A 27,556-nucleotide genomic window follows, 5' to 3' on the forward strand; every position below is an offset into this window, starting at 1 on the left:
CTTGCTCTGAAATTTACTAAGCTATAGTAAGTCACTCAAATACCCAGAGCCTCAGTTTGCTCATCTGTGTAACAGGGTCACTCCTAGGGTTCTTGGGTAATGATCAGAGCAGTGCTTCTTAATCAGTGGGGACAATAATGTCAGTGACTCAAATGCCCCCTCTAATGCAACACAGTCACCAGGTATGTCTGGGAGGTGGTGTGGGGGCAGTGAGTGGGACAAGGGCCTGAAGAAATAGAAATGAACAAAGATGAGGACAAGATGCTCTCACACAATGTGTGTGTGGTGGACGGCAGGGATCTAGCTGAGGCCCTCTGTGGAGCTCTGAGAGCACAGTGCTCAGGCCTGCCAGGCAGCAGACAGGTCAGGAAACACCACTTTGGCTAATTCTGAAGAGCAGCGTTGGCCAGGCAGAACATACAGAGAATGGGCACCGGGGTTAAAATAACAGCAACCAATAGCAGGTGCAAAAGAAAGAAAAAGTATAGGGAAAGTTTCCAGAATGGCAAAGGGGTGGCTAGAAAACGGCAAAAGGAAGGCTCTGGGTTGAGGCCTTCAACCCAGAACAAGAGAGAGGGATAGTTTGCTCCCCAAGAGCCAAAGGAGTGAGGCTTTGCTGCACAAGAGCATTGGCCAGGTTCAAAGCAGGGAAAGGACGGCATGAGGATTTTGGTCCTGAAGCACTGTCCAGTCAGCAGTGTGGGAACTGGCCTGGAAGGGGGCAGGGAGAACAGCGAGGCAGTAACCCAGGTATTACCAGAGAGAGTGTGAGTGTCCCGGGAGCAGGCAGGGCTGCAAGGGAGAAGCCAGGAGGCAGAGTGGACAGGGCCATGGCCAGTGGATGTGGACATGAGGGAAATCCAGAGCGAAGTCCCGGCTTCCAGTGTGGAGAACAGGGCATGAGACAGGGCTAGCAAAGGAACAGCTTTGCCTTCTCCTAGCCAGGGACAACTGCATGCAGGCCCTTACGTGGCAAGTGGGTGGCCCTGCCTGCCTCTCTGCCACCTCCCCAGACTGTGTCCACCCTGGAGAGGCTGACAAGGTCACCGGAGTAGACTCGGGCCCCCCATGGGCAAGAAGGAGGTGCTGGGTGAATGAACACAGGAGGTCATCTCTGAGAGCTATCCACACAAGTTTTTGAAACAAAGGGGAGAGCCTCTGGAAATCAAGGACCCTTCCAGAAACCCGCCTGCCAACACTGGGCGCAGACTGATCCACCTCTGTGGCAAATGCAGTCTGGCTCATCATCCAGAGCTTCAAGAGTCTGATCCATTGGGCTGTTTCTTCCCACTGAGAAGTCGGATTCACCCAACAAGACTCCGGAAATGACTGGATGTCAGCCAGTGACAGGAGTGTAAAGGCCCCAAGGAGGGGTAGGAAGCTGAAGCCGATGGCCACTTTCTGACCCTGATTCCGCAAGCAGGTCATATGCGGCAGGGCGGCAACACACGTCGGGCCAGAGGCTGTGGGGCCCCGCGGAGCATCGCTGCTTTGCACCCAAGCAACCAAGGGGGAGACAATGAGACTGTTTCTTCCTCTCAGCGGTGCCACTGTCTTGACACTAAGGGCATTGATGGGCTGGTTACCATGGGAACCTGAGCTGCCGATCCCATCCCATGGAGCATGAGGCTCCCTTCCAACAGTTGATGGCTATTCATCCCTGTTCTCCGCAGCACTGGACAGAGGGCCTTGTGCCTGCCACCGGGTCTTCAAAATCCTCCAACAGTACAGGCTCAAGGACATCAGGAAGAGCTGGGATTTGATGGGATGAGAGAGCCCATAGGGTCTGAAGCACCATGGTGGTCTCCAGGGTGGGGCACTGCTGGCCCTTGTGCTCTGTGTAGCTGACCTCACCTAGCAGCAAACTAGGGCATCATGGGGTCATCCCCATGCAGGAACACAGGCACAAGCCCGGGAGGGGCCCGTCTGCCAGGTGACTCCAAAAAACAAGGGATTAAAATTCAAAAAGTAGGGGTGGAGATGGTTCAGCCAACAGACATGGAGATGTACGAGTGTCACCTGCTCCTTCACAAACGCTCACATCCTCCCTCCTAACCAAGAGGCTCTGGTCAGGCAGAGGCTACATCTCTTACCTCTGAGGGCCCAGCACCAGTGAGAGCACACAGCAAACACAGAATAAGTGAGGGCATGTCCTCTGGCCACCCTGGAGTGGCCCTTCCATGATCAGAGAAATGGCAGGATTGGAACTGATCTTCAAGAGCAGCCAGAGGACCAACTACGGATTGACTTACCCAGGAAGCCCAGAGCCTGGTGGCAGAAATGAACAAGCCAATAGGCAATGTCGGGGTGATGGGGGCTGGGGAGCCTAGGAGGGCTGGGGAAATGAGGGCAGGCCTGCAGGTGGCTGGGAAGGACAAGAGGCTAGCCAGGGGGTGGGAAGGGCATCCCAGGGAGAAAGAATAGCATAAGGGAACCTGAAGGGAAGCAAGAGAGTGAAGTGGTTCAGGAGAGTTGGGGCCAGGGCAGAAGGAGGCCTGGTAGCAGGATGGACAGGTGAGAGGTGATAGAGGCCCCCCGGCCTGTGCTGGACAACAGCAGCAGGAAAGCAGGGGGATCTGAGAGCCATCCAGGAGACCCACGAGACAGGCTGAGTTACAAACCAGACGGGAGGCATGGAAGCAGGGGGAGGAGGCGGTGACTTCCGGTCCTCGAGCTCAGGCACTGGGTTTGCCAATCCTTTCTGGAGACAGGGACCACACAGAGAAGAGAAGGTTTACAGTGAGGGATGATTCCTCCATTCATAGTGTGCAGAGTTTGAGCAACTGAGTGTAGCATCCATCCTCAAAGGACCAAAACGGATTGGGGCATACTTTTCCCTCCCAAATGGAGAGATGTAAGTTTCGATACCGATGACAAGGAGCCAGCACCAAGTGTTCTGGATGGAAAAGTGCTGACACGCAGCATTGTGTGTGCGTGTGCATGTGAGCCAGGTGGAAAGAAGGAGAAACAGTGGCCAGTGGGGTCCACATAGGCTCTTTGTCAATGGCAGCAGTGAGCTGATGGCTTTCTGGCCCGATGGCTTACCTGTATCTGAGAAACAGGTCCAAGGTCAGTCAGCCAAAGGTGATGACAGTGGAAGGCAGGTCAGAGTGTATGGGTTTAGACCCTGGCCTGTCAGTCACCGGTTTGTGACCTGCACAAGTCAGAACTGAACTGGGCCTGAGCGTTCCTCATGATTAAACAGGCCTGGTGACACCTCTTTGCAGGGGTGGCACAAGGGCTCCATGAGTGGGAGCACCTGCAGAAGAGACATTCATTGGCTAGACACAAGCACGTGCCAGGGCTTCTGGTCAATGCCAAGGCCAAGCCACAATCCAAAGGCCAGAAGGGAGAGAGCCAGCCCTCCACTGCAGGGCCCTGGAAGGAGAGGGAGATGCATCAGCCCCCTGGCCTGGGCGGTGGAGGCTCAGAGGAACTGCAACTTAGAGGCAAAAATCTGTGCAAAGGCTCAAGACCCAAAAGGGCCCAGGGTGTTCTGCAGTGTGTGAACGGTCCTGCAGGGCCCTGGGGTCACCCAAAGCCCAAGGCCAGGCAGAGGCCTCAGGCAGGTGCTTCGGGCTCTCCACCCCGTCCACAGCTCTGTTGCTCACTTGTGCTGTTGGTTTCTGCCTCGAGAGACCCAAACTCTTCCAGGGGACCGTTCAGCTGAGCATCTACTCTGGCCTGATTCAGAGTCTCCTCCTGGCCACCTGGCTCCACGCACAGCCACTCAGCTTCAGTCATCTCTCTCCACCACAGTCCCCGTGACTTACCAGGGCAGTCTATTCAAATAAAACCCTGTCCACTTAACACTGTTACCATCTGAAGAAAGATGTCAAACGGAGGGTATGATACCATATGATACCACGAGCTTCACAATCCCAATCTTATCTCTCTCTCCACCCTCACCCCACCACATCACACCCAGAACCTCTCCATTTCTACTCCCAGGCCAGCCTGCATGCATGGCTCTTGGCTCAGAGTATTAACACAAGACAGCCTCAGACTGAAAATCAAAACCAGATAACTAGGTCACAGGTGACTGCTATTCTGGGCCTCCCCTTGTCCCCCTCAAGCCCCCAACACTCTGCTCGGAACAAATGCTGGCCCATTATTCTAACACCTGGCTAAAGCTTCAGCTTTTTTTTTTTCTTTTTTTTTTTTTTCTGATTGTAAGAACAAGCTGTCTGCAGCATGACAATTTTCCTCTGCTGACAAGTGAGTTAAGCAGACCCACCTGAAATTCTGGGCCAGGTATGTCCCGTGCTGTAGCTATTTTAAGCAAAACTATTTAAGGCAAGTTCAAAATCATTTAAGGCTCTTAGATCTTTTAGGGGCCCTGGCAGCCAGCCTGCCTTTTTATGTTCAGACTCAGAACCAACAAATTAGCTCAATACCCCAGGCAAAGCAAAAAATGCAAGGGAAAGTATGGTACCGAAGCACCACCTTTAAGATAAATATCACTTCCAAAAGCTGCAGGTGCTGAAATGTTGTGATTTGGTTGGTGAGAATATCTTGTTGCCATCCCTTTCACATGCATAACCTGTCTTTTCCTGGAGTCATTGGGGTCAAAGGTTACAATGTATATAGGTTAGAGTGAGGGCCATGTGGGCCACCAAATGGTTTGAAAGAGAAAGAAGCAGAGGAGGGGAACCTGGGTGGCTCAGTCAGTTAAGCATTCGACTTCGGCTTAGGTCATGATCTCCTGGTTCGTGAGTTCAAGCCCTGTGTTGGGCTCTGTGTTGACAGCTCAGAGCCTGGACCCTGCTTCGGATTCTGGGTCTCCCTCTGCCCCTCCCCAGCTCATGCTTTGGCTCTGTCTCTCAAAAAAACGAATAAACATTACAAAATTAAAAAAATAAAGAAACAGAGGGGGTAGAAGAGAGAGGGTGATGGCTGAGAGCAGGATTCTAGGGCTCTGGGTCTGGCTCTGCCCAAATAGCCTGGTGATCTGAGCTAGGCATTCTGGTTCTGTAGGTCACCAATTGCTTGACAAGCAGACTGGCCCAGCTCAGGAGGCCTAAATAGGGGCTTCTTCCTCCACCTGTGTGTCCACAGACAGTCTTCAGACAATCCAGGAACACCACGATGTGCGCATGTGAGGTGCATTTTTCTTTTCTTTCCCCCCCCTTTAACATTTCATGTGTATCGACATATATGTGTGTACGTGTGTGTGCGTAAGTGTACATATGTATGTGCATATATACGTGCATGTCTGCACCCACGTGTACACATCACCATATATAAATTTTGATACAAAGAAAAGCACAAAAGCACAAATTTATATGTTATATATACACACATGTATGCCCCTATATGTGTATATTATGAATTATAACACTGCAGATAAAGTTTGACATTCCTCTCTCAGTTTCTCCCCCCTCCCTCCCTTCTACTATTAACCTGAACTTGATGTGGATGCTTCCTACATGTGTATGCATTCACAAATAATACAGAATTACTTAGTGTGTTTTTTAAAGTTTACATAAATACTACTACACTGTGCACTGCCAATGTGCCTTTTCACATGTAGAGATTTATCTCTGTAGATACTTATCTGATTAATTCCTTTCTTATCTTTTTTTCTTAGAGAGAGTGTGTGTGTGTGAGTGGGGGAGGGGGCAGAGGGAAAGGGAGAGAGAGAGAGAAAGAAAGAGAGAGAGAGAGAATCCTGAGCAAGCTCCATGCTCAGCGTGAAGCCCAACTCGGGGCTTGGTCCCACAGCCCTGCGTTCATGACCTGAGCCAAAATCAAGGGTCAGACGCTAAGCCAACTGAGGCACCCAGGTGTCCCTGGTTAGTTCCTTTCAAGCTATTGTATAATATTCCATCATGTGACCATTTTGATTTATTTCTCCATTCTCCTACTGATGGATATTTAGGACGTGTTTCCTTTCATTTAAAAAATGTTTCTGTGACCTTCCTCTGCAAGGCTCCTTGTGCACTTACGTAAGGTCTTCTCCCCAGTAGAAGCCTAGATATGAACCTGCTGATGCAATTCTACCTCATTGGCAAGGGCCAAATTGCTCTCCATAGTAGTTATACCGATTTCCACTTTGACCAGCAGCCTCGGGAAGTTCCGTGGCTCCACATCCTTGTCAACACTTGATACTAACACTTTTCCACATCGGCCAATCTGACGGTGTGAAGTGCTATGTTGTCACTGCCTCGTGTTGCACTGTCCTCATAACTCCCAGGAGGCCCAGCAGCTTTCCTCGTGTTCGTTGGCCGTTTGGGCTTCCTCTTCATTGAATTCCCTATTCATACATTTCTCCATTTTTCTACGTGGCACTTATCTGTTACTTATTGATTTATATCTTTTTAAATAATCTTGGCACCAACCTGTGTGCTATATGTTATAAATATGTTTTCTAGTCTACTATGTGCTTTTAAACTCTGTTGTGATGTGTTTGTTACACAGAACTTTTCATGGATCAATCTCTTCCTTTATTTGTTCTTTTTCTGTCTTAAGAAATCCTTTCCTGGGGCGCCTGGGTGGCTCAGTCGGTTGGGCGTCCGACTTCGGCTCAGGTCATGATCTCGCGGTCCATGAGTTCGAGCCCCACGTCGGGCTCTGTGCTGACAGCTCAGAGCCTGGAGCTGTTTCAGATTCTGTGTCTCCCTCTCTCTCTGACCTTCCCCCATTCATGCTCTGTCTCTCTCTGTCTCAAAAAAATGAATAAATGTTAAAAAAAATTAAAAAAAAAAAAAGAAATCCTTTCCTGTCCTAATGTCATAAAGGTATTCCACTCTGTTTATTTCTAGCTGGAATTTACTATTGTGTAGTGCAAGGTGAGGTAAGGATCTGAAGCGCCATTGACTAAAATGCCCACCCTTCCCCACCCGTTTGTAACTCTTCCACTCGCACATACATGTTCCCATACGTGCCCGGGTTTGAGTTGATCCCATTGATGGATGGGACCATCCCTGGGCCAATGTCAAACCATCTTTATGGGAAGTTCCGCTCCCTGGCACAGCACACTCCCCTCCTTTTTCTCCCTTCTCAGAGTCGTCTCAGGGATTCTGGGAACTTACTCTTCCATGTGAATTTTAGCATTCAGTTGTATGACTTCATATCCCATATAAAACCCTGTTGGCACTTCAACTAAATTACACTGAATTTATAGATTAATCAGGGGAGGGGGCATGTGATAATCAGTCCTCCCATGAATGAACATGGCTCATCCCTTCATTATTCAGACCTTTCTTTCAAAACATCTTTCCAATATTTTATAATTTTCTGCCTGGAAGTTTCACATTTTTTCAAAAATGTATTCCTAGGTTTCTAACAGCTTTTATGCTACAGTGTTTTATCATTTCTTTTATCTTCTCAGATGTTGCTGTTGGATAGGTAGCTACCGGTGACGAAGCACCCTGTTCAATTCTATAACTAATTCTAATAGTCTCTAGATTCTCTTGGATTATCCACGTAGTTACTTATACCACCTGTCAATAATGATTATCCACGTAGTTACTTATACCACCTGTCAATAATGACATTTGACTCTTCCAAATCTTTCTTCCTTCTTTTCTTTCTTTTCTTTCTTTCTTTCTTTCTTTCTTTCTTTCTTTCTTTCTTTCTTTCTTTCTTTCTTTCTTTCAACATTGTGGTGCATTATCTGGGATGGAAGGGTAAAAAAAGAGGCTAGTTTGGTTCTTGCTGATGCATATTTTTCAATGGAAAAGATCCAGAGCCTTTATCAGTCTGAAAGGCATCCATCTCTCTCTCTCTCTCTCTCTCTCTCTCTCTCTCTCTCTCTCTCTCTCTCTCAATTACTTTTGCACCACTTAAAATACATGGAATCAGGTTATCAGTTGCATAAAAGAGAGTAAAACAATCGAGCCAGGAGTTAGAGCATCACAAAGACCCATGAGCACAGCAGGGCTGTGAGTCAGGGCAGGTAGGAGGCATAACACTAGTTGCCCATTAAGGGTTTGGGGAAAGGGTCTCACAAAGGACACAGACCAGAGAATGCAGCAGGAGACAAAGAGCAGGGAGCAAAATTATCAGAGGTGACATACACTGTGTGGACCCAAACGGCTTCCATCCCTTGTTTTCCCTCAGTTTACTTATCCATAAATCAAACCTAATAATATCTACATCTTATTTATGAGTCACGAATTCTCCCAGCTGAAAAAGGCAAATAAGGTTTTTAAAAGAGTTCTTAGTGAATAGGTAGAGGTTGGAATGCTCCAGGCCTTTTCCACATTAGCAGTTCACTTGGGGGAGGGAGGGAGAAAAGCTGGTTTTGGAATAAAGAGTAATAGGCTCTCCTTGAGTAAACACACACACACACACACACACACACACACACACAGCCTCTGAGACTGCTCGGATCCCCAACCAACTAATCCCTCCGTTTGCGAATGACACCCTGCCTCCCAAGCTGAGCGACAGCACCACGGCAGTCTACCCTGGCTGCATTGGACAGAACTGGAGGGTCCTTGAGAGACTCCCCAGAAGGTCCCAGGTCGGGGCAGGTAGGTACCTGGAGGAACCTCCCCCACGGGTAAAATGACAACAGCACACTGTGTATGAGACTCAGCTCAGTGAGTCTGACAGAAGTTGTTTCAAAGCCCTGGCATTTTTTATTCTGGGGGACAGGAACTGTGAGGGGGAGGCATTGTGTGTGCCTCTCATTGCCATGTCCAGGAGCTTCACGGCTCAACGTCAGTTCCCCTCTGCTCCTTTAATTATAGGAGCCAGAAACCCAGGCACTTTGTAATTTACCGTGCAGTTTGAGAGTCACTTTGAGCTGAAGACAAATTGCCAGGCCACCTGGGCAGAGCAGCGAAGTGTAGCAGGAGCCGGGGGGCCCTAGCAACCAACGGGGATGGCGCCCCGAGGAACACCTTCTTCAGGCTGGACCATCAGCTGGGGAGATTTAGGAACCACAGGTAGAAATGAAGCCAGTGCTACCCAAAGGCAACATCTTCCATCACAGGGTGTTTGAAGAGACCTGAGCAAACTGTATAAAAGATACACAAAAAGATACGGTGGCATTCTTTCAGACACACTCTGATCTGCCGCCTGAAGTACAGAGCAAGCCGCAGAAATTGACTTTTCCGGAAGGCCACACATCTCACATTAGCAGCTTCTGTGCGGGACTTAGGATGCAGAAGAAATGTCATTTACATTGGGGCCACACCACACTTTGCTGGCTTCTGTCACGGGTAATGATGAAACTAAATTTAACACCGCCTGGCACTAGGGTTTGAGTTATGAGCTGGTGCTTCCCTGTCGCTTCGCTTCATCCCTCTAAGTGTGGAGTTTGTAGGAGATTTGTTAACTGCACAGAGAGGTCCCCTGGTGGGACCGCACACTTCAGTCTGTTGCCCCTCCACGGGCCACAAATCAATCACTTGCCCCGCTGCCATTCTGTGGGGTTGGCGCAATGGAGGGGGGGGGGGGCGGGGGGGGGGAGGGACCTGCCTCAGCCTCCTTTGGGGTTATGCCACCTTCGTGCCCAGGGCTTGTCCTCTCTTGCTAATTGACAGTGATAGCGATGGCCCAGGCCGTGGGAGGGCTCTGGGCTCACTGACCAGGGTTAGGGCCCGGCCTGGGGTTTTGATGCCCGACAACACTGATCTTCCCAACAAATGCAGCCAGTACAGACTGCCACCGTCCCTACAGTTGAAGATGGGATGGGAAAGTGACTCGCCTAAGGTCATACAGCTAGTGTGGAGACCAGCCCTGAGAACAGCGACAGAAGCTCAGAATCAAAGCCAACTCCCCGGTGCCGGTGCCGGAAGGGGTCTTAAACGCAGGACCCCTGCCTCCAGCCCACCGCGCGGGTGCAGGGTCCTGAGCTGCCTGCAAAGCCTCTGACGGCTGCTTCCAGGCTCCGGGCCGCCCTCCCTCCTGGAGCCGCGGACACCGAGTCAGCACGGGTCCCCGAGCCTCTGGGCCACGCGCGTGTCACCACCAAGCCGCGGGGCCGCCCGGCGCGCTCAGGGTCCGGAGCCCCGCGCCGCCCCCCGTCGAGGACAGCGGGTCCGGTGTGGTGGAGCGGGGATCCGAGGCCAGGGAGAGCTTGGTGGGCACTGAGGACAGCGCCCGCGGGCAGAGCGCGGCGCCCGAGACCGGCTCCCTCTCCCGCCCCGCCGGGCAGGTGCCCGCGCCGGGCCGCCGGGCCGGCGGAACTGCCCGCGGCGCTCCAGGCCCGAGTGGGCGCCCTGGGGCCACCCGATGGGTCCCGCCGAGCGTCCCGCCTCCCCAGGCGACTCCCCGCCGGGCGCCGCGGCCGCCCCCCGACCGCGAGGGCCGAGCCGATCGGGACCCCTGCCCGCGCGCGGCCGCCGCGCCGCGGGCCGGAAGGAGGCGCCCCCTCGCGCCGTGCCCACCGGCGGCCGGGAAAGTTTTGGGCGCGCGGGGCCGGCCGCACTCACCTGGCCCAAGTTGAGGTAGCCGTGCGCCGCGGCCACGCGGTCCGCCGCGGCCGGGCCGCCCAGCACTTGCACTGCCCAGTGGTTGGTGTAGACGGGGCGCGGCGGCGGCGCGGAGCAGGCGGCGGGCAGCGCGAGCAGCAGCAGCCAGCGCCAGGGGCGCGGCGCGAGCGACCGGAGCCCGGGCCCGCCGGCGCCCCCCGCGTCCACGGCGTCCACGGCGGCGGCCCGGGGAGGCGGCCGGGGCCCGGGCGCAGGCGGCGCGCGCGGAGGCATGGCAGCGGCAGGCTCGCGCGGCGCCCGAGCGGCGAGTGCGCCGGGGGGGTGGGGTGCCGCCTTTTAAAGCCGCTCCGCGCCGGGGAAGCGCCGCCGCCGCCGCTGCGGGCGGGAGCGAGGGAGGAGGAGGCGGCCGCGGCGCGTTCCCGCCCGCGCGGCCCGGTGGCGCCCCTGGGCCCGCGCTCCAGCGGCTCGCACCGGGACCAGCGCGAGCCGGGGGGTGGGGGGAGGGGGGCACCGGGCGGTGCGGGCGGGCGGCGGGGGAGGCCCGAGACGCCCCCCACCGGGGAACTTCTCGCAGACTTTTAGGGCTCTCGGGACACAGGCCCAGGGCGGCCCCGAGCGGCGGCCCTGTCCACCCCCAGCACGTTCTACCAGGAGCCCCGAGAGGCTCCCCGCGCCCGGGGCAGCTCAGGTGAGTCCAGACCGGGGAGCTCAGGCCCGAGCCCTCCCACCCGTCGGGCATCCTGGAGGCCTCACCCACCGGGTCGAGTTTAATCTCATTGAAGGGTGGCCTTGCTCATCTCAGTGTGAGATGGTGGGTTTGCACGGGCTCTGGGTTCCAAGGGAAAGAAGCCACAAGGAAAGACAGAGTCATGGCCCGGTGGAGAACGAGGCCTGATTGGAGAGGCACGTTAAGTGGGGCCAAGACCGCTGACAGAATAGCCGGACTCAAGGAGTGCACAGCAGAAACCCCGCGGCGCAGCCGACCCTGGAGAAGCAGGTGGTACAGGTGAATCCCCAAGCTGTCTGCTTCGTTTTCTGTGTGATCTTGGGCACGTCGCTGTCCCTGCTGAGCGCAGGGCTCCACCTGTAAATGGGGATGACAACAGTATCCACCCCGTAGGGCTGTTTTGAGGATGACATGAGCTCTTGCGGGGCGATAAGCTGTCCATAAACGTTTGTTTTTATGAGCCCAGGGCCTGCCACATGGTAGGTGTTCACTCGTGTAGACTCTTAAAAGCTCCCGGTGAGCTGGTACCAGTCAGTGGGAAAGTGAGTTGAATCATCCTTGCCCCTGCTGCCTGGAGCAGCCTAGAATGCAGCAGGTAATTATTTGGTGCACCCTGGAGAATTATGGAAGTGTTCACACTGTGAACAAGCAAGTGGGGAGAGGTGAGGGCTGCTTCAGGATCTCTTCTCCCATTACTTTCAGGACCCCTTGGTCCCAACTGGCGACACGTGGAAAGCAAGACTTTACCCGGATGAATACAGGAGAGAAAACAAAACATAGGCCCCAGAAGGCCTTGAGGTGGGAAGGCAAGACGACCACTGATCCAATGTCCTGTTTCCAGAAGAAATTCCTATGGAGAGCTCGCTCGAGTCTGTGGCTTGGCAGATAGAGGTGGGGCAATAGGGGGCAGGAGGGGTGGGGAGAAAGCAGGATCTGTGGAGGTGGCTTCCCCGGGTCCTTTCCAGCCTCCCTCTCAGGAGCCCTTTGGTTTCGTAACTGACATGATTCATCCTTTCTGCAGGCGTGAGTCACCCTGAATGGAGGTGAGAGCACGGGAGGTATGGTAGGAGGCCCCACAGGGACAAACCAAATCCTTGTTCACAGGGCTTCTGCCAGGGAACCTGGAACCTGGGGATTCATTTTCCTCACATTTTTCTCTTTTCTGCACTAGATGCAACTTCTCCCACCTCACTCCCCCTGGCCGAGTGTGATCAGCTCCCTGGACAGACACTCAAGGCCTGCCCCATGCTGCAGAATCAGGCCCCTTGCATCCCCCTTACAGACGGCCTAGACGCTAGCCTGCCCCTACCCACTTAAGAGACAGGAGGCCCTGAGGCAAGCTGGGCTATCCTAGAGGTCACAGCCCCCCTCTTAGCCAAAATCATACCCAGAACCCTCACCCTGTCTCTTCCAGAGGTCGCCTAGCTGTCCACAGAGAAGGGATGCTGGACTGAGTCAAGGGGCTGGATTAGAAGTCTCACTCTGTCACTTATCAGCAATCCATGTGGGAGACACCCATCTCCCTTCTGGCCCCTGTCACCTGGACTGGGTCGGCTCTGTCGCAGATCCTGTGTTGTGCCTCTTCAAGTATGTGGCGCTTTTCAAGATAATGCTACACTGCACATAATCTAAGTTATTATGAAGCAATTCGTCCCTCCCCAGAGGGCCCCCACACACACCCCCCCACCAAGACAGCAGTGATTTTTGACAGGCAGAGATAAGAGTTTTTCCATAATAATTTAGTAGATTCAGGGATTCAGCCCACTGAACTGAGGAGCCTAAAATGTGTCTGAATTTTTATTTGGAGGGATCTGAATTTATTTTATTAACAGATCTGGTCCTTGTGAGCTACACTTGGCATTTATTGTGGAAGTGCCCAGGCACTATTTTGGCTTCAATGTTCTAGGAAGACTAGCTTCCCCAAATGAACATCCTAAATCAAATCACCTCCTGTGGGTCTCCTATTGATTTACGTGGTGACGGGATTAGCTCAATCACAGAAGGACCAGCCCTTGTATTGTGATAGAATCTGTAATAAAACTTGGTTGGTCTTCCTGCAGAGAGGAGATTACTCCTCACTTAAGCTCCAGCCCTCCAGATGGGCCTTGAGGGTCCAACAGTTTGGGGCAGGGGCCAGGGTCGGGGTAGGGTGGGAAGAGGGCTGATCCTGTTTCCCTAGGTCAGAAGGCCTGGAGATGGACCGAAAGGTGACTGGAAGCTGGTCATCCATATTTCGGAAGTTTTAGAAAATGCTAGTACAGAGATGTGATATTTATACTAGAATCCTCCCAAAATCAGAGAATAGGAGGAGGAGCCATCACTGGGAAGATGTTATGGAGTTATGTGTTCTCATGCCCACACTTGACCCCTGTGCAGCAAGTACAGGATTGCATAGCTGGGGCCAAGCAACGCCCGGTACTTCCAGGATCGCTGGCTAGCAGAAGACTGCACACAACCTTCTGAGGTGTGTTGAAGCAGAATTTGATGCAGAAGTTGTTTCTAGTTTAAGTAACAAACACTTTACTGAAAAATCGCATGTTGGAAACGTGCTAGGTTCCGTGAGCCAGGGTGGCATCCATCAAACAATGTCTGATGGGCACCACCTTCAGGATATTGGAGAAGAGCGTGCATTCAAAGCTCGGCCTCACCACGAGTTGTGCGAAGTCTTAGGCAAGTTGCTCCAGCATCTTCTGCTGGAGAGGGCAGTAATGATGCTGTCCCCGTGCAGGGCCCTGGGAGGCCAACAGAAGCTGTTGTATGCAGAGCCCCTGGCCCAGCACCTGATGCCGAGTAAGCACTCAAGAGTGGTAACAATGGTGACCACACTGGGCCCCGGGAGCCCTGCAGTGAGATGGGATGGGCAAGGCTGCATATTCTGTCCCTCTGTGGGGTTCACAGGCATGTACATGTTCCACCCTTCGGCCATGCCTGCTTGCATGTTTTCTCAGATTTTAACATCCCTCATAAGGGAGGGCCTGGGAAAGATCAGACCCCTGCCTACCTCCAGCCCCTTCACCCCAGTCCCAGAGAAGGCTTCATCCTGCCCTGGGTTTCTACAAACTAGGGGTCCCCCAGCTGGTTCCACTGTCTCCCTTTCACACTTCTCTTTTCTCTCCTTTCCATCCATCCCAAGCCCCATCCACAGCTTCTCCCTCTAAGTGGTGGGTCAGGGGTCTTTCCCTCTCCATCCTTCTCTGAGCTCTGCCTTCCACTCGTGTTAAAGCCCATGTATCTTGTCATCTCCTCAGTGTGGGCTCTGACTCATGTTGGGCTCTCCTCCTTTCTGGGGGGATGTTTGACCATCTGTGGTGGGGAGGGCATGGAGCGGCACCAAGCCCATTCTCGTCCCACCCACTCTTTCCCTCTCTGGTTAGACTTTCCCTTTATATCTAGATCCTCATTGTCTTAAGAAAGAGCCTTGTAAAAATTGCTTCTCCGGCAAAACAATTATCTTGCAATTATGTATCTCAGTGTTCCTTTCATAAACTCCCACGGGGAAATTTAGTGTCAAACAAGGAATTTAGGAGCAAAAAAGCACAAGCTCCCTGAGAAGCTCTTCCCAACTAACAATGAGAGCATTGCAATTTATCTGCTTTCCCTTTTTGCCCTGGCTTCCAGGAGGCCCAGAGTCACATGTGATAGAAAAATCCCAATTGTTAATTTCATCCTTGATGCAGCAGTTTTAGAATGCCTTTGGTTTTAAGTACTAGAATACTCAACCAAAAGGAGCATGAACAGTAAGGACAGCTCATTATTTCACAAACAGGAATTTGGTGATAGGTGCATCCAGGGATGTTAATTCAGCAGCTCGGTGATATCAGGGCTCAAGATAGCTTTTCTGTACTTTGCCTGGCTTTCTCCTCCTGTGCCTAAATCACGCGCTCAGATTGGAGCATTTTATTGTCTCCAGATAGCATCCAAGGAAGGAAGGGCAGGACACCCAGCTCATTTCCCCTCAGGCCCTATGGATCAGAACTGGGTCACAAGCTCACCCGGTCCGCCAAGTCGTCATTGACAACGTGAATGGGTTACCCAGGTTGGTTCCTAGCAGTCTTGATTTCTCTCCTGGCGAAACATTACTGCCCCAGATTGAGCAAAATCCGAGATCTGTTTGCAAGAGGCTTCTCTAGGAAGGCTGTTGGGTGGGCGCCCAGCGGGTCTACGGGCTCCTCCTGTTTCTATTGTATCACCTTCCTGTGGATCCCGGGGCACAGGGCAGCGGCAAATGAATATGTATCGAAAGGAGGGAGGGAAGGAAGGAAGAGGCGGGGAGTTGCTCCCAAGCCACGCCCCCATCTCCTTACCATGCAGACCCTGGGGATCACATTGCCTCTTACCGAAGTCTGGCATATCAGCAGCAGGGTATGTGTGAAGACATCACTCTGACTCCAGGATGAGTTTTGGGTTCGTTGCCTAAGTACTCTTCCCGAGTGAGAATAAATTAGAAGTTGGCTCCCTTCATAGTCACGGCAAACGGAGCGAGGCAGAAGACGGGGTGGGAGTGGGGGAGGGGGGCGGTTTGCAGTCACAGACCAGGAGAGAAGAGCTAGACAAGAATCATTTTGGGAACCTGAGCGTATAAATCGGGAGTGGGGGAAAGTGCATCCCGGGGGACGTAAATGAAGTAACCTGGCTGCAGAGGGTGGCAGTATTGGCGGTTTGGAGTCTTCCTGGAAAGTTCCTCTACCTGGGAAGTGCCCACCCCCCGCCCCAGCTTCTCTCTTCCTCCAAAGAAACAAAGGCCAGAGGCATGGACACTGTTAACCTGCTGTCCTCCCGCCCCTGGGGAAAGGGGTCTCCCTGCCCCTCTCCAAAGCCATCCCTCCCGTGTTGGCTGGTCCGCACAGCATCCCCCTCCCTGTGGGGTCTTGCTTTGCCTGTTGTCCACACTCCTGAGCAGTTCATGGCTTCCTCTCCCCAGACCCTTCCCCGGCAGCAGATTTCCCAGAGCCCCTCACGCTACAGAGGCACACTTACCCCCACCCCCACCCCATGCCCTTTCCTACCACCTCTCTTCCTCTCCTCCTTCCTTCACAAGCAAGGTCTGGAAAAGGTCACTTTGCTCTTCACCTGAGTGTTGCCCTGGACCCAGCTTCCTCCTGACTCAGCAGCTGCACCCTGCAGTGCAGTTGGAGAAGAAACAAAACCACCCTGGGTCTCCCCTGACACTCGTCATCACACACCTCTGCGGGCATGCTGAAACCCAGAACGCACTGTTCTCAGTGACTGTGTCTACCTTCCCGCCCTCCCCCACCTCCTTGCTTGCTTCCTTCTAAACTCTTCCCAAGGAGAGACCTCTCCCCTCCCCCACCTGCACCTGCCCTGTGGCTCTGCCCACCCTCTGCCCCTGTGGCACACCCCCACTTCAGTCCTGCCTGACCCCACCCCACCTCAGGCACCAAGGGTGTCCCTGTGGCAACTGCTGACTTATCTCTGTGCACTTCACTTGGATGAGTTTCTCCTGCTGAATTATCTCTGTTTCATTACTAACATGCTGTCATTCCATCCACCTTTAAAAAACAACCTGGGGGGCACCTGGGTGGCTCAGTCTGCTAAGTGTCTGACTCTCGGTTTTGGCTCAGGTCATGATCCAGTGTCGTGGGTTCAAGCCCTGCATTGGTCTCTGTGTTGACAGTTCAGAGCTTGCTTGGAACTCTCTCTCTCTCAAAATAAATAAATAAGCCTAAAAAAAAAAAACTTGGAAAAAACCGAAGCTACCCTTCAATTTCCTTTCTTCCCATCATAGCAAAACAAAATGCTCAAAAGTTGCCTTCATCCACTGTCTCTGTTTCTCTCATGCTATCTCTTACACTCACTCCAATCAGGCCATGCCCCCATGCCCTGTCCCTGTCCCCAGCAGCCCCCAAGTTGCTAAGTCCAGTGGTCAGTTCTGAGTCCTCATCCTAGGAGCCCTTCCCCGCAGCATATGACATGCAGAGTGCCTCTTCTCCTTGAAGATTTCCTCATGTGGCCTCCAGGATACCCCTCCCCACCCGCCTGCTTCTCTTCCCGGCTCTGTGGCTGCCTCTCTGCCCCCACTGACATTCTTCTTAGCATCGGGTACCCAAGCCCCAGTTCTCGATCTTCTTCTCTCTCCTTTCCACCCTCACTCCTTGGGTGATGTTGGCCATTCTCGTAACTGGGGTGCCTGGTACATGCTGATGGTTCCCATCGTGTGTCCCTGGCTTGGACCTCGCTCCTGAGCTCCAGACAGCTGATGACTTCTCCACTGGGGTATCTAAGGCACATCACAAAAACTGAACTCCTGATCTTCTCCATCCCACCTCTCCACCCCCCAGTTTCCCCTGCCACAGTAAAGGGCAACTCCAAAGCCTTCTCGACCCCTCTCCTCAAACCTGCTCTTGGGCTGTCAGTGAATCTGGTTGTTTCTACCTTGGAAATCCTATTTTTCATCACTTCTACTGCTACCACCCTCATCCCCCACCTGGTGGAACTCAACAGCCCCCTAAATACCTACCCTATTCTGCCCTTGCCCCCTTGAAATAATCCTCAACACAGAGGGTCACGTGAAAACCAAGGTTTGACAGGCTGCTCCTTGTCTCCGACTTCTCCCAAGGCCTCGGGTCTCACACAGCAAAATCAAAATCCTTATGATGCCCCAAAGATCTCATATGATCTACTCCCACTACACCCTGTGGGGTCTGCCAGATACTAGAAAAGTGTTGAACGAGGTGGTTCAGGTTTCTTGAAGGAAGTGACTTTTAAGCTGAGCTCCAAGAAATCAACAGGAAATACCCAGATGAGTGGACCATCAGTCAAGTCTAAGAGGGAAAATAGAAATCACACCAGTTATTTACAGTAAAGGGAATTGGTCACATAGGTGATTGAAAGGCTAAGATGGTGGGTGAAGGAGCAAACTGAGATTAACAGTCTCCTCCATCCCTGGGGGTTCCCCACCTGTTGGCAGGGCACCTGGCAGTGGGACCGGCATGTGCAAAGGCCCTGAGGCTGGAGGAAGGTGGTGTGATAGAAAAGCTAGAGAGGCAGAGGGGTGGAAGCATTGATACTGAAAGGAGAATGGATTAAGAGGGGGCAGGAAGGACAGCCAGAGGCTAGGCTGTGATGGCTTCATCAACCCTGGAAAGAATTTGGACTTGATCCCAAGAGGAATGGAAAGCTGAGGAGGAACGCTCCCACTGTTCCAACCAGCCTCTCCTCAGTGGCTCTCAAACCCATATCTGTCTACAGCCTTACTCAGTCTTCAGAAGGTCACACCTTGGCTCCCACATCTCTTTACTCAACGTCTTCATTGTCTCTGGCCCCTTAAGCCCACAGTGACCTACATCAGCCTCTTCACCTCCAACCTGCCCAGCTCCTGGCCTTGAAGGTCTTCTGTGGCATTGACAGAAGTGCCATTACATCAGCAACCCCGAGTATTTCTGCCTGATTCTGACCTCTCTTCCTGTTTCGTCCTCCCCATCCTTGCCAAGGTCCTCATCATGCACACATGAGGTGTTGTGATCACTTCCCATGTGGTATCTCTGGCTCTGACCCGCTGCCCCCCCCCCCCCCCCAACCACTGACCCAAGGCTTAGTTTCCTTAGATCATTTGCAGCCAATAGGGTGGAGACCAAGCTCAGCCCTGGAGTCTCAGCGGTGGAGACACAGCCCTCAGCGCCTTTGCAAGCTGCTGCTATCTTTCTTGCTCTTCCTGTCCCACCATGGGGCCAAACGCTGTTCCCAGCTGGACTAGCCATTCTGGCCTGGGCAGCTTGACTTTCACCACCTTCCTTCCTGGGCATGCCTTTCTCAGCCCTCAGCACACACAGATAGATTCATGCTCACAGGCTCCACCACACGTCCCCTCCTCTGTGAAGCTTTCCTTAACCGAAAGTACCCCTCCCACACGCCAGCCCTCCCGTCTTTGTCCCCAGGCAGAATTGCTCACCCTGACTATATTGCCTTATGTGTTGTGGCCCAACCATGATGACTGGTCATGGGATCTCTCACGCCCAGCTCAGTGCCCGACTGGTGTTGGGTCTCAGTAGCTGCTTTTCATCTCGTGGGGTTCCCTAGGCCCCCCTTTCCTCCCTGGAAAGATGAAGCCTTAGCCCTAGTGGTCTTGCTTGACACTTGTTTAAACAAGATAGGACCTGGGTCTAGTATTTTCCTCTTCCAGAACCTTGTGGAAGGGATTGGCTGGTCTATGTTGGGTAGGCTGTGCTGTGAAGGGAATGCAATAGGTTAAAACAAAAAAAATCAGTTAGAGGGGCACCTGGGTGGCTCAGTCAGTTAAGTGTCTGACTTCTGCTCAGGTCATGATCTCACAGTTCACGGGTCCAAGCCCCACTTCGGGCTCTGTGCTGACAGCTCAGAGCCTGGAGCCTGCTTTCGATTCTGTGTCTCCCTCTCTCTCTGCCCCTTCCTTGCTTGTGCTCTGCCTCTGTCTCTCTCGTTCAAAAATAAATTTTAAAAACACTTAAAAACATTAAAAAAAATCAGTTAGAGCCCTGGATTCTTTTCTATAAATGTGATAGCCAGCTATAATCCTAAATGTCACCCTTTCCAGGTTATCTTTCCCTCACGATTAGGTGGCAGTGATTTTCTTGAGAGTCAAGAACAGAAGAGCTGATTGTAGATATCCAGGAGCCAGCAGCAGACACAGGGCCAAGGGCCATAAGATCTGGGTCTCGGTTTCTGCTGAACAGGCCTGTGATCGGGGCAGGCTTCAGGCTGGCTGAGCTGGGACCCACACGAGTGCAAAGTGGCTTTATGACAAGTCAACGCATGAAGTGAAACAAGGTCCAGGCAGATGAGAGAAGGCTGGTGACCACAAGGCCCCAGGAAGCAAGACACAAAGGCATTCATATTCCTTTGCACATGCTGCTTTGGTTTCTCCTGATTTTGGTGTAACTTCCTACAGGATTGCCCTGCAGCCCAGTCTCTGGGGCAGGGTGGGGCAGCGGTTAGGGCTGTAGGCTCTGGGCTGAGCGTGGAATCCAGACTGGCCCTTGCTGGCTGTGTCACTCTGGACAGGTCACTTATGCTCCTGTGCCTCAGTTTCCTCCGCTGTTCATGATACTTAGAGTGGCACCTCTTTGTAAAGAGTGAGTGAGGTCATCCGTGTGGGATAAGGGCAGCCCTTGCCACTCGTAAGCTGGCATCAAACCTCCCCAAGATACGTGTCCTTGGTTTGGCAGACGCTGGCGGGGGTTGTGGTGACAGCAGAAGCGTGGGGTGGTGGGGCACCATGCCGAGTTACATTTAGACGTTACTAAAACCTAAGTGGTTCCTGTTATCTTGCTTGGATCTACACGGTGGATTTAGGGCTTCCAAAATCCACTTGAGGCTTTTTACATCCTCCTCACTATTTATAGTCTAAGCGCTCCCAAATCCCCAGTGCCGCCAGAATCCTTCCCGCTGTGTTTTCTCTCCACCCAAGCTCACTGGCAGCTGCATGATCCGTGGCCCCTCTAAGCCCCTCACTCTGTCTCTTCCAGGATCGACACCATCCTCCGGTTCCTCCCACACATATGCGCTCCAACAATGCTACCAGTTTCTGCCATCCCAGTCAATTTTGAAGGTGGAAAATTCGGTAACCAAACAACAGTTCTGTGGCTCGGGTGATTTTGTGTCCGGCTCTTTTCCCTCTGGATTGGAGCTGAGTCCCTTACTCTTTTTCTTCCTCCTTCTAAGCCCTTTGCGCCTCCAGCCTGGAAAATTGATCTTTCACTAGAAACCAGTAAAATGAAGCAGCATGCCAATGTGGGTCACAGGTGGTCGCCATCGTTAAGAGGGAAACCGAATTCATTCCTCACCCTTGGGAACCTTCTCACTCATGGCCAAACTGTGCCTCTCGAAGCTCATGGAGGGCTCATGGCACACAGGCCACATGACAGGAGGTGACCGTCCCATGGAATAGACAGGGAATGGTCCGAATGGAGTAGGATTGCCCAGGCAGGAATATGAGAGGCAGCATTCACTGCGGTTAGAGCAGAGATTCTTGAACTGACCATCTGGGTTCTCATTCCAGCTCTGCCATTTCCTAGCTGTGTGACCTTGGGCAAATCGATTAATCTCTCTGGGCCTCAGTTTCCCCAATTGAGCATAAGATGGGCATAATATGTGTGTTCACCTAGAATGAGTCAATGTGTAGATCAAGTGGTCTGACTTGGGCCTTGCACTTAGACAGCCTCATGTAAAAGCTATGATTATAAGACCAGAGGTTTGGTGATAACCAACTGCTTCTTGTAAATGTAGATGGTGCTAGAAGTATCTGTGTATGTGCAGTTGTGTTAGCACAGACGTGCTCTGGGCTGGCCGGCCCCACAGGGCTAGCCTCCCATCTCTACCAGGAAAGATGCTCCACATCCCAGGCCTAGAAGGAGCACACAGCCCAGGCAGAATCAGCTCCCTCCCAGTATGTGTGTGATAAGCAGGAAGGAGGCAGGCAAGGAAGGCGGGGTAGGGGGGGTGGGGGGTGGGGGGAGGGGGTGGGGGGGGAGGGCCAGGGAGAGGACTGGCCAAGGAAGAGAAACACACTCACACTTATTGAGGCCCCCTAAGGCTTTCTTGTGCATCTGCATCTCATTTGGTTTTAAAACTGCCCTGTGCAGTGGCTATCTTTTCCCTTTTTTTACAGATAAAAAAGCCAAGACTCAGAGGGAAGAAGGGCCTTACCTAAGGCCTCCCACCCCCTGAGGTTAAGTGAGCTAGCAAATATTCTGATGGGGTGGAGGGGGTGGTTGTGAAAGTCTGAGACAAAAGACAGAGGGAGGAAGCCAAGCAGTGCTCAGAGGTCTCTGTCTCTTCCTGCCAAACAGCAAGGGAAATCCTTGGATGCCAATCAAGGCACAAGAAGCCTTGAGGGAAGGGGAAGCTGGTCTACCCATGGGTCAGTAGAAACAGAGGGCAGACCTGGGGGAGTCACTGATCATCAGGGACTATCTGTGGCATCCTCATCCCAGGGCTGTGCTTTTGGGGCCCTTGGAGTCCCTCCAGAACTGCTCCCTGGGGATCAACAGGCTGCACTGTCGCCTCCTAGAGGAGACAGAAGGAGGGGGATGGTGTGCCTGAACTTGCTGGCCCTTAAGCTCATGAAGGAGGCCAGGGAACCTGAGCTGGGAATAAGAACTGTCAACTCAGGAGCTGCCTTGACTGTCTGTGTCACTCTCCGGACCTCTCTGTCAGGGAGAACTCAAGAAAGTGAGTCCCTTGCATGGTGGCAAAACCAGCCCTTTGGAATAGAAAGACCCGAGATGCACCAACACCCTCTTCCAGAAGCAGGGACGCTGCCACATCTGAGAGCATTCATGATCTATGAACCTGGGGTTAAATGTCTTCATAGCATGGTTGAGGGATTTGCTGGTGGGGTTGCCAGATAAATACTAGGTGCCCAGTTCAATTTGAATTTCAGATAAACAATAAAAAAAAATTGTTGAAGTATAAGTATACTCCACACTATAGTTGGGATATACTTATACTGATAAAACGATCTGTTATTTACCTAAAATTCAAACTTTCCTGGCTGTCTTGTTCTTTTATTTGCTAAATCTGAGGATCAAATGCTCAAGTTGGAATCGAGGAAGGCAATGTATCACTAATAATTTAAAAAGAAGTGCCAAACTGAGGCTTTGATTTAAAAATTCAGACTACTTTCTGATGCAGCCAGGAATCAAGGCAACTCAAACCATTAAAAGTGTCTCGCTTTCATTCTTTTGATACCTCCCTGCTGAGGGATAAGTCACTCTGTCTACTGAGGATCTAGAAACTTCTTCCTGCCCCCAATGTCTGTTTAGAAGTCAAGCTTATCCCTGCCAACAGCATTTGGGTATTGAATTATACCTTCTTAAAAAGAAGAAGAAGGAGAAGGAGAAGGAGAAGAAGAAGGAGGATGAGGAGGAAAAGAAAAAGAAAAAGTCTTCTCTCCAGGGTGGCATTCAGATGCCCATGAGCTCTGCCATCCAATATGAATATTCTCTTAAAAATAAAAATTATGGTGCACTTAAAGAGGAGCATGTTATGTCAGCACTGGTGATAAGACAATTTATTACTGTCTACAAAAAGAAGGCTCAACCGACGTGCTGGAAGCTGGCTCAGCGGGCCGTAAATTATGAGCCATTCTCTCCCTGACGGAAATAAAGCCTCTTGTCAGTCACTGCACTCTTCCTTGACAGGCCGGCAGGCTGCAGGGAGCGGGCCGTCAGGAACTATGTGCCCATTACCTGCGAGAGCTGCCCGACCCGGCTTCTCCGGGCTCACCCCCCACCCCAGCCCTGGCACGGCCTCTACTCATGTCTTCGGGACACATGTCCTTTTTGACATGAGAAAAGAAGTGTTTAGGGTCTCCTAGCAGGCAGGAAGAGAGCAAGAAGGCAAGAGCGGAGCTGCGTGGAAAAGGAGGAAGATTCCAGACGGGAAGTCCTCGGCAGAACTCGCCGCTCGGAGGGCACCTCCCTCGGCCTCTCAGAGCTGGGCTTTCCTGGGCGGGAAGGTGGCGTAGCCAACAGGCAGCGCTGTGTCCACCCGTGGCAGCCTGCTGCCTGTGATGTGGTTTGCCTCCTGAACTGAGCGGGGCTCAAAGAGGGCCGTGGGGGACCTGTTGGAGACGGTGAGGAGGGGCTTCCTCTACCCTCCAAGAAGGTGGCCTCCCAGGGCCTCCCAGGGCCAGCTGCACAAATCCAGAATGTAGTGTGAGCAGCACCAAATCCCTCTCCCACGGACCCCACGCCCGCCTCTGACAAAGCTGGTGAGTGTCCCACATCCTCCCTTCCCTCCAGTAGATGCACCACCTTCCAAAAGCAATCTGCGCCATTAGCCCCCTACTATGAGGGCAGCATTTTAAGCGACACTGAGACATATCTGGATACATCCAAGCAAACAGACACGCACACCAGGAACAAATAATATGGATAATTGGTAGGGAACGAATGTGGCTAAATGTGTCTGTTGTCTGTGAGAATAGGGTTAAGCATCTTCAGAGAATGGTTGAGGGATTAGTTGGCAGGTTGCCAGATAGATACTAGATGCCCAATTGAGTTTGAATTTCAGATAAATAATGAAAAAAAATTGAATATATGTCCCACACAATGTTTGGGATATACTTACACTACTACAATGATTTGTTAGTTATTTAAAATTAGAACTTGCCTGGCTCTCCTGTACTTTTATTTGCCAAATCTGGCAGCCCTAGATGGGGGTCAAATATTCCAACTGGAATTGGGGAGCACAATGTATCATTAACATTTTATTTTAAAAATTTTTTAAAAAGTGTACTTATTTATTTTGAGAGAGACAGAGACAGCATGAACAGGGAAGGGGCAGAGAGTGGGGGGTGGGGAGGGGAGAGAGAATCCTAAGCAGGCTCCACTCTGCCAGCGCCAGAGCCCAGTGTGGAGCTCAAACTCATGAAGCCGCAAGATCATTTCCTGAGCCGAAACCAAGAGTCAGATGTTTACCTACTGAATCACGCAGGCGCCCATCTCACTAACATTTTAAAAGAAAAATGTCAGGCTAAGGTTTCAATTTTAAAATTCAGAACACTTTTCAGGGCTAGGAATCAAGGCCTGTGTCCCACTGAGCTCAGGTATGGCCCATTAGGCATCTAGACAGATTAAAACAAAAATAAATAAGAACAAAGAAAGAGACAGAGGGGAGGGGAGATCACGACTAAATGGGACGTCTGAGACTATCTTAATAAGCGGGCAGCAGCATCCATGGGAGAGGTGGTGGCTCCCTCCAAGCCTGCACACTATAGGGAAACTTTGTGAGCCGTATCTGGAAAAGTTTGGAGGGCCTGGGGAAGACCTCCTTTTCCTTCCCACCCTGGCTTCAGTGGGCTCCATGGTGGGAAAAAGCAGAGTTGAGAGGGGCCCGTTCTCCAGCACCTGTGAGGGCCCAGGTCAGGAGCATCAAACACCAATGCCCTCACCCTCCTCTCTGCACCCCGCCCTGCTCTCACCGTCAACTCCAGTTACCTCAGCACAACAGACAGCTGTCCAAGTCAGGGGAACCCCTCCCAAACAGTTCTTACTTCTTCTATTTTGTCCTTTCCCTTAACATCTTACCTGCCCTCCTTAAGTTTTCCATTATGTTTTTCCTCCATTTTCTCGTGACTTGTTTCCCCTCTCCCACAATATAGTTTTCTGATGGTCAGCGGGACACTTGTCCTCCCTGTGTAACCCAATATGAATTGCCAGTCTGTCGCCCTTTCTGACCTGGAAGACAGAACTTTTCCGTGCACTGTGTTGGGATAGAGCAGGTAAGAACAGAATGCTCATCTGCTGCCCTGCAACACCCATGAGCTGCCCTCAGCATGAGATAAACTTAGCATGTGAGAAATGATTCATTAGGGCAGACACCGGGCAGGAGGCCACGGGGACACACATTGCCCTTTGCAACGAGGAATCCAGCACAGTGGAGAAAATGTCAACAGCACTGTCTTCTAGCTCCAAATGTTAGGTTGTTGAGGTAAAGGGGGAAGGGGCAGGGTTATGGATGATTTTTCTTTTTTTTTGGGGGGGGGGCGTTGTGGACTATTAACTGTAGCTCTATATGAACCAGCCCTTTTAAGGGTCTACAGAATAATGATAACGCTCAGGCCACCGATGTCAAGGGTGCAAGCAGTCCCAGGGCTGTCCGAGTCATGGATTAAATAGAATCCGTGATAGAGTATTTTATCGAACTGTTTCCTAATTACTCGGAAATTAGTCGTTCATGTCTGCCATACACAGTAATGTGTTAAGCATGCGTTCTGTATAATCTGCATTTTGTTGGGTTAACAGAGAGCTGGCTGTACCTGCCACCACCGGGCCCAGAACTCTTTCCATTCTGTATTATCTTGTGCTTTTGCCCAAAGAAAAGGGATGGATCGGGGCCGAGAAGTAGGGAAAAGGGCCATCTCCAAATGAGCATGTTTAAAGGCAAGGAGCTATCGAAGCGTCACACACTTTTGCTACCAGCCCATCATTTGAATGCTTTTCCAGCCAAGTGCATCTGCAGTGACATTCTCCCCTCCCTGGCTCCATCAGGCAAGGGGAGTCTCCTTGCTGACCGTCGGGGACAAGGACCAACTTCTGACAGGGTGAATTATTCCTAGCACCTGAGGAGTAGTTAGGACGTGTCACGTCAGGGGATGTCTGGGCACCTTTTAGATCAAACGTTAATAGCCCATCCTGACCCCAGTAATTCTCTCACATGGTTGCAATCCTGCTTCTATTTTTTCTGTATGCTTCGCATAAAGACAGTGTTGGCGCTTATTTTACATGATGCAGCAAGGCACATTGACCTGCCTGGGAAGATGTTTCACTCAGGGCTTTTCCTACAGATGCCAGGCAAAAGGTCCAACGCACAGCCCAAAGGGAAGAATAGCCAACTGGTCATTAAAACTAAGAAAAATGCCATCATAGTAGATTCTAAGCATTAGTTGAATAGACAATGACACTAAAAATAACTTGAAGGAGTTAGTGAGATGGCCTGCACTTTTGGCCAGGGGAGAATTTTTCCACGTGTAACATGTAAGTGATCGTCAGGATTTTGCCATCAGCTGGAAACACCAGATTTGACTGAAAAGCCAGAGCATTCACTGATGCTGAGATTCAGGGGTCCTCCAGGTGGCCCACAGTGTCCTTAGGCAACTCGGCTATCAGGGTGGTAGGTGTGATCAGGGGGAGTTAGATCTCTCTGAGGGCTTGTACCCATGTGCCTCCAGTTTCAGAGTCTATGGGACACCGTACCCATGATCTGGGATGTTAGATGTGGTCCATGGGATGTTTTACTTGGCGTGTAAGAAGTCATACAAAAATAGGAACTTCTTGCCACAGCTAAGGGGAGGGACAATTGGGAGAACAGGAGGCCATGTGCACCTGCCAAGTGGAAAGTCAGCTCAACTGAGAGTTTGCCTGTTGGGACTCAGGGGTGGTTGGATGGTTATGGAAACAGAAAGCAAAAAGAGTCTCCAAGTCTCTTGAACTAAATGGGGCTTTCTTACATGATTCTCTCCTAAGACCAGCACACATGACCCTAGGGTCTCTCATTATAACCAGAGGCCAATGTAGAAATCTGTCAGAATGGAGGGTCCCAGCTGGCAGTTGGCTGTATCACAAAAGGTCACAATCATGGACTTTCACTTGTACAGAGACTTTTTTTCTTAGGTCTTTTGAATCACATTGAATATTGAAAAACAACTTGGCAATTTTGATTTGCAACTCAGACACTTCACTTTTCATGTAACCCCCCTGGTACCTACACGTATGTGCACACACACATGGCCATCAGGGCAGTATCTCATGCCCACTGTAAGCTCATCCTTAATTTGGGGGTAGGAAATACTAATGATGAAGAGACTGTCCCTTCTACCTACAGCAAGGCCACCATCCTGGAGACTGATGACAGATACCAAATATACTACTTGTGTCCTGATGGTTTAAGAAACTGAGCTTCACTATCAACACATTTTATATCTAGTTTTCAGAACATGGAC

At 51.7% G+C, this 27,556-nt stretch overlaps 1 protein-coding gene across 2 annotated transcripts in view; it reads right to left on the bottom strand.

Moving 5' to 3' along the window:
• Positions 1–10,661, bottom strand: part of PCSK6 (proprotein convertase subtilisin/kexin type 6) — a 191,033-nt gene extending 180,372 nt beyond the window's left edge. For both annotated transcript variants that reach the window (XM_042941191.1, XM_042941190.1), the window contains exon 1: positions 10,389–10,661. In XM_042941191.1, coding sequence (XP_042797125.1) covers positions 10,389–10,661 — 273 coding nt within the window. The remainder of the gene's footprint in view (positions 1–10,388) is intronic.
• Positions 10,662–27,556: the final 16,895 nt, after the last annotated feature.

This window comes from Panthera leo, chromosome B3 (assembly GCF_018350215.1).
Source record: "Panthera leo isolate Ple1 chromosome B3, P.leo_Ple1_pat1.1, whole genome shotgun sequence".
Lineage (NCBI taxonomy): Eukaryota > Metazoa > Chordata > Mammalia > Carnivora > Felidae > Panthera > Panthera leo.